This window comes from Prunus persica, chromosome G6 (assembly GCF_000346465.2).
Source record: "Prunus persica cultivar Lovell chromosome G6, Prunus_persica_NCBIv2, whole genome shotgun sequence".
NCBI classification, from domain to species: Eukaryota; Viridiplantae; Streptophyta; class Magnoliopsida; order Rosales; family Rosaceae; genus Prunus; species Prunus persica.
Genome location: NC_034014.1, coordinates 6,713,889 through 6,721,044, shown reverse-complemented (window position 1 = coordinate 6,721,044; position 7,156 = coordinate 6,713,889). Strand labels below are relative to the sequence as shown.

The window sequence follows — 7,156 nt, the reverse complement described above, 5'->3', positions numbered from 1 at the left end:
GTATTTTTTGTTTTCTTTAATTCATGTACCTTTGATTTCATTGTATTTTTTGTTTTCTTTAATTCATGTACCTTTCATTTCATTGTATTTTTTGTTTTGTTTAATTCATGTATTTTATTTTATTATTAGTTGTATTGCTTTTCTTTTAGTCAATAAAGAAAATATTCAACAAAAATCCTTTTTATTCAAAACATTCCATACATAAAAAACAAACCACAACCAAAGCATAAAAAATAAACAACCCACAACCAAAGCATAAAACATAAACAACCCACAACCAAAGCATAAAACATAAACAACCCACAACCAAAGCATAAAACATAAACAACCCCACTCACAACAAAAAATAAACAACATACAACATAAACATAATAAAATAAAAACAACTTCTTCACTTCACTTTATTCACCTTCATTTCCTTCATTGCCTTTCACCGCCCATAAATGCTCCATCAAGTCAACTTGACGGTGTTCATGAATATACGACGATTGCATCTCCGTGTAGCGATCAATCATACGAGGCATGAAACTACCGTCTCTAACCAACGGTTCATGCTGCACTGCTTCTCCATTTGGCCCCACTGGTTTTTCATAAATTCGTGTTAGGGCCGTGTCCATGGGATTTGGTTCATACACGTCATCAGCATCGTAATCATATTCATCTTCCACAATCATGTTATGGAGGATGATACAAGTCATCATTATACTCCTAAGCACCTCCTCGTCAAATAGACGTGCCGCGCCCCTGATAATAGCTAATAGCCCACCGAGCTTGAAGGATACCAAAGCACCTCTCAACATCTTTTCTGTACCCCTCTTGATAGCGAGCAAAAAAATTTTCCTTATGGGATCGGGGATGTGGAATTGTTTTCACAAATGTTGTCCACCTCGGGTATATGCCATCAGCTAGATAATACCCGGTCTGGTAGATGGTATTGTTAATTTCATATGTGATATTTGGGGCTTCACCTCTCAAAACATCATTGAACACCGGGGATTGACCTAGGACATTCAAATCGTTTTGAGATCCGGCAACTTCGAAGAAGGCATGCCAAACCCATGTATCAAAACCAGCAACTGCTTCCAGGATGATACTTTTCTGCCCTTTTCTATTTCCGTAGTCCCCTTGCCAAGCAGTTGGACAATTTTTCCACTGCCAGTGCATGCAGTCAATGCTACCAATCATGCCAGGGAATCCTCGAGACTCAACTTTTTGGAGAAGCCTTTGCAGGTCCCTGGGCGTAGGTTTGCGGAGGTAGTCTCTGGTGTACAGAGTTTCCACTGCATCACAAAATCGCACCAAGCTCTCCAAAATAGTGGACTTCCCCATCCGAGCAATCTCATCCACCTGATCAGCAGATGACCCATACGCCAACATTCGTATCACAGCTGTGAACTTCTGCTCTGGAAGAAGTCCCAAATTTCCAGCACAATTTCTCTTTTGAACAAAATATTCATCATAATTGCAAATATCATGCATGATTTTATTGAACAAATGGGGTTGCATTCTATATCTCCCTCGAAAATGAACATCAGAGTACAGAGATTGTGGGATAAAATAATCTTCCATAAGATTCTTACCCTGGGAATGTCTATGTCTGTCCACATTTGGGCGACGGCCTTCTCGTGAACCACGGCGAGCCTGCTTTTCTTCCTCCAGCAAAGCAACTGCTATGCCAAGTTACTCATCTAGTTCTCTCTGCGCCCTTTTGTTTGCAGCTCGTCTACGCATTCTTTCTCTAGTTTCTCGCTCTTGCCTCTCCAAAACCTCTTCCATGTTTGCCATTGAGAATGGAGAATGAAATCTAAAATTTGAGAAATGGAAATGTAGAGAAGAACTGGTGTGGGAGGTATGAGCTGAACCTCTGAATTTATAGAAAAATGTACACAGATAGATATGACACGCGGCGCAATCTTAGAGGGTGAAAATCTTATCTGAAATTTGAAATTCAAATGAAATTTCAAATTTCAAACTTATCTGAAATTTGAATTCCGAAATGTATCTGAAATTTGACATTTTGAATTTATCTGAAATTTGAATTTTGAAATGTATCTGAAATTTGAAATTTATCTGAAATTTATCTGAAATTTGAAACTGAAAATCTTATCCGATATGAATAGTATTGACACGTAGGAACCCAAAAATCTTATCCGAAAATATTATCCAAATTAATTGTTTAAGTAAACAAAATTGTGAAAAAAACAAAAAAATGAATAGTAATTGCCATGGCAAGCCCCAACTGCTGGAAACACATTTTGCTGGAGGGGGCTAGGGCAGCCACTATTCACGTGAATAGTGCCTGCCCTAGGGCTAATCTTGCCATGGCAAGAGTCAACTGGTGGAAGTGCTTCATTTGGACGAAGAGATTCTAAATCCATATATGCCAAAATTTGCACAATATTGAAAAAAAAATAAAATAAAATAATTCAAAAGTCCAACTTAAATTTACTTAAAATTTAAAACCTTTTTTTTATCAGAAATTTTAAAAAAATAAATAAAAGTGAAAAAAACAAAACGCTCCATCTCCCACTTATCTCTCCCTCTTTCTTTTCTTTATTTAATTTCTCAATTTCCCACTTACCCTCATTTCATTTGTTTATTTTTCCCCTCTCTCTCTTTCAATACTCACGTTCTTGACCCTGAGTAACACATCTTTTTATTTTTATTTTTTTTCCATTTGTAGCCGCCGCACCCTTTTGTTTTTTGTTTTTCTAGCTTTGGCTCGGGTCGAGTGATTGGGTTTAATTGTGTTCTGTTTGACAGTGATGCTTGTGCTCTGTCTTTTGAGATCTTGAATTCATATGGTGTGAAAATGCTGAGTTATTAGGTGGAGGGATGGTGGATGGAGGCTGTGGTGGGTTTGACTATGGTGGAGGCTATGGCGTTGGCGTCAGAGTGGGTCTCACAGAAGAAGGCAAAAAGAGAAAGGAAGCAGCAGTGGCGTGTTCGATTTTTGGGTCTGGGATTTGAGAAAGAAAGAGAAAGCATGATTATGTTCTGAAGAATTCAAAACTTCGGAATGGGAAAGTTCCAAAATTTTCCGGAATTTTTCGGAATCGTAAGTAACGATGTTTGATAATTGATGAAATGGGTTCTCAAATTTACATTCAGTCTTTCCAAATTTTTATGAAAGATAATCTGATGAGGACATCTCTGTCAAACCCATTAGGGTTTACAAACAAAAGAGATGGAAGAGGGAATTATTAATTAGTTTCCTAATTTATTTGTTCGTTCCTAGGTTCTCTAAGTTTTCCAGATTTCATTAGAATTTTTAGTTTTTCCAGATTTTAGTAGGATTTCTAAGTGAACCCTATTTTATTTGGATTAGGATTTCTTTCCCAGAATAAGTTTAATTTTTCTTTTCACTCTAGGGTTAGATTATTATAAATACCCAGTCTATGTAATTCATTATAGAGTTGAGATTTGAGATATTAAGAAAAAGTTTACTTTCCAGAGATTGGAGACTGTGTGAAGCCAAAACTCTTTTACCACCTATATTCTGTTTTTCCGTTGTTTTCGCTTCTGCTAAATTACCCAAATACTCAATTCACCCACACCCACATCATAATTTGTTCGTTTGATTTGTATTATTGTTTGGTGGTCGAGTACAATATTGTATCTGCTACATGAAGATCTGATCTGGTTGGTGCTTGACATTTGTTTATGGTGTTTTTTCTCAACTGTTTATGTTATTAGGCTTCTGGTTTGTGGATTTTATCAGTTCCGTGTGATTCGTTCCCTTCAAGCGAAATTAATAGGTGTTGCTTTCCATAATTGTTACCTCAACATTTAGAGAACAAAAACGAGTGAGTTTCCACTCTCTATCTGATTTCCACAACCCAGATTTTTGTTTCATTACTTTGATTTTGAATTTGTGATTTTTTTGAGCAGTTAATGGAGTCGAACCAAGCCAAACCTGGCCTACTGTGCAACCCTGAAGCTTCTCAGAGAACCCTGTATTCTATTCTCACACTTTCTCGCTTTTCTCATTTTTATTGTTAAATTTATGATGGGTATTTTTGGTATGTGTAGACCTTATGGTATTTGGGGTTTTGGGGATTTTGCTTTCCATATGACATTTCAATCCTTTAATTCTTTTTTTAAAATATAATTTTTTGAAGGTACCCATATGTAACCGGTACATCTGTGGTGGCTCTGAAGTACAAAGATGGAATTTTGATGGCTGCTGATATGGGAGGTTAGATGCCAATCCAATTTAGATTGTGTTTCAAATTTTAATTATTTTTTGACATAAAGGTTAAAGTCCATCACTTTACGTTGCAAAAGTTAGACACCCATGTATGTTCCTTTTCATGTTTCTGTTTAGGTTTGTAACAATATGAAATGATGCATTTACTAATAGGTTCTTATGGGTCTACCCTGCGATACAAGAGTGTGGAACGAATGAAGTCTATTGGAAAGCATTCTCTTCTTGGTGCAAGTGGAGAAATAAGTGACTTTCAAGAGCTATTACGTTATCTTGATGAGCTCATGTAAGTATTGTTCTCAAGAAAAATTATGTAGAAGATACCTTCTCTAATGCTTTCATTGTGATTTTTATTATGCTTCTTGGTATCATTTGCAATTGGAGTTAAAAAGATTATTCATTTTGAGTTTTATGGTTGTAGCCTATATGACAACATGTGGGATGATGGCAACTCTTTGGGACCTAAAGAGGTCCACAACTATTTGACCCGTGTGATGTACAATAGGCGTAACAAGTTCAATCCACTGTGGAACTCTCTTGTCCTTGGTGGAGTGAAAAAAGGACAGAAGTACCTTGGCATGGTAGGCCTCATATAATCCTTCCCTTAACGCGTTGTAGCATGCTGTGTGCAATTAGGAAAGCTGATTATTTATTTATTCAAGAATAAAGTTTCTGAATGAGCTGACTTAGTTACTTGTCATATTCTTTTATCCCTATCCAGGTTAGCATGATAGGTGTAAATTTTGAGGACAATCATGTAGCTACAGGATTTGGAAATCACCTTGCACGGCCTATTCTTCGTGATGAATGGCATGAGAACTTGACTTTTGAAGAGGGTGTAAAGCTACTGGAGAAATGCATGCGTGTCCTTCTCTATCGAGATCGGTCTGCTGTCAACAAGCTTCAGGTATAGTAATTAATTAATCTTATTTAGTCTATCTTCTGTCATTCTATAATAATAACAGTGCTATAAGCTATCGATTCCATAATATTAAGGCTTGTAAGAAATGATGATTTGACTAGCAATTACTGAGGGCCTTCTTATCTATCTATCTTTTTTTTTTTTTTTTTTTTGATCTGCCATATAATTCACCTATCTGTTATCTTTAATTGTCTTCAACATTTATAAACCTTTTTAAATATGAAACCTGGTAAACCTTTTTAAATATATTTGAAGTGTTTTGTTTTTCTGTGTTTGTAACCTCTCTCTCTCTCTCTCTCTCTCTCACACACACACACACATACACATGTTCAAATAGGGTTTCACTAAACTTTTGTCACTCTTGATCTTACTAGTTTGTCATGTAAGAAACTCTCATGAGCCTGATAAGTTTTGTAATTCCCTTTCACTGGTGAAGTGCTAGTTATTTACTGGACTATTAATTGGGCTTTAGCTCCGGAAAGTGTTTAAAGTGGAGACAGAGGAAAGGAAAGGAAAAGTATTATGCTAGTGAACATGATTGTATGGTTTTGATTTCAATTTTCTGTAGGAATATTTTCCTATTTCTACCCAACAAGTTTTCTAACATCAGTTCTGTATATATTTTATGCAAATCAGAAATCACATTGTACAATGAGTTGCTTGGTAGAATTTACTCATTGTTTCTATTGGTCATACTTATAAAAGGAAGGATTTAGGTGATGATGGGTCATTTAAGAGGGAAATTGTTTTCGATCTTTGGATATGCTTAATGCTAGATATTGTCTGGTTATGAACATCACATGATTTTAAACACCACCTTCGTCTCTGAAGAGGAGCTGAAGGTTTGTGGCATATGTTTGTGGATTTAGTTTGGTGTGAAACAATTTCCTCCGTTTTGCCTCCTTTGCTAGTAAAGTGAAAACACTTATTTCTAGAAAGTTCTGTTAGTAAAGTGATATTGCACATTTGCACACATCAGATAACTGCAATGAGATATTATTTTTGTTTTTAAAAGTGAAACTAATAGTTTGGAATTGGCATAGTAGTTGCAAGGCCAAAAAGATAAATCCAACAATCGGAGTTTAAGGATCTTGATAATTTTGTGCATTGTAAGAGTGGAGTGTATTGTTTTGCTTGAACATGGATTGGCACTTCCTTGTAAGATGACACACTTTAAACTTTGAAATTGCAGATTTCCAAAATCACTGAAGAAGGTGTAACCATCTCTCAGCCCTACTCACTGAAGACTTTCTGGGGTTTCTCTGCTTTTGAAAATCCAACATTGGGTGCTGAAGGATCATGGTAGTTGAATAGAGGCACGGCTTCTGAACATGAAACAGCCAACTAGGAGCTAAGATGAACTTTAATGTGTTTCTACAGTTATTGGAACCAAGAATTTGTAACAGCGTTGACTTGAATATAGCTGGTTGGCTTTTGAGAAACATTTTAGCTATAATACCCATCGTTTTCTTAAATTTGGTGTTGCAGCATCCAACGAGTATGAACTTATTGTAGTGAATGTCTATTTTCCTTTGAATCATTTGGCCAGTACGTGGTTTGAAGATCATATAATCGGTTGCGGAATACATACGTGCATACATTTATATATATATGCGCAATAATAGGAATAGGAATTCTATCTGGCATCTGATTTTCTTTGTTTTCATACAAAGTAGAGTGGTCTTTTTCTAAAATTTTTGGGATACTGGGGACGGTAGGAGGATATCATGGATTGTTGTTAAGCAGGAGAAATGAGTTCTTGTTTGTTCTACACGGTTATTGAAGCTCCACAGTGCTTCTTTGTGGTAGGAGTGTGTTTTTTAAAGTTGAGCTAGGAGGGGATGGTTTTAATCAGTCTTAGTCTGACAATTGGAAAGTTTCTTTGGATTATAAAATATTTTTGGAGCCGTCAGATGTGAAATGTATGATCTAAATTCTTTGTGAGGAGACGATTATATTTATGCTCTCCAGATGGAAGGCAAAACTGTCGGAAGCTCAAACCACTTGACCAAAATTGTTCACGTGTC

At 36.2% G+C, this 7,156-nt stretch overlaps 1 protein-coding gene across 2 annotated transcripts; it reads left to right on the top strand.

Annotated features, from left to right (window-relative positions):
* LOC18773332 (proteasome subunit beta type-4) lies at positions 2,594-6,715 on the top strand. Of its 2 annotated transcripts, none has more exons than XM_020566656.1 (8): positions 2,594-3,058; positions 3,722-3,806; positions 3,892-3,956; positions 4,122-4,198; positions 4,364-4,493; positions 4,629-4,788; positions 4,929-5,114; positions 6,322-6,715. In XM_020566656.1, the coding sequence occupies exons 3-8, from the start codon at positions 3,895-3,897 to the stop codon at positions 6,433-6,435; spliced, it is 729 nt and encodes a 242-aa protein (XP_020422245.1). In that variant the 5' UTR covers positions 2,594-3,058; positions 3,722-3,806; positions 3,892-3,894; the 3' UTR covers positions 6,436-6,715. The 2 variants fall into 2 exon arrangements, with proteins under 2 accessions (XP_020422245.1, XP_007205798.1); XM_007205736.2 differs by having other exon boundaries at positions 3,697-3,806.

Excerpts from the sequence above, each read along its gene's own strand:
- LOC18773332 (XM_020566656.1), top strand. The coding sequence starts at position 3,895 with ATGGAGTCGAACCAAGCCAAACCTGGCCTACTGTGCAACCCTGAAGCT. Across the intron at positions 3,957-4,121 it reads GAAGCTTCTCAGAGAACCCT|GTACCCATATGTAACCGGTA; the intron begins GTATTCTATTCT and ends AATTTTTTGAAG. Across the intron at positions 4,789-4,928 it reads GACAGAAGTACCTTGGCATG|GTTAGCATGATAGGTGTAAA; the intron begins GTAGGCCTCATA and ends ATCCCTATCCAG.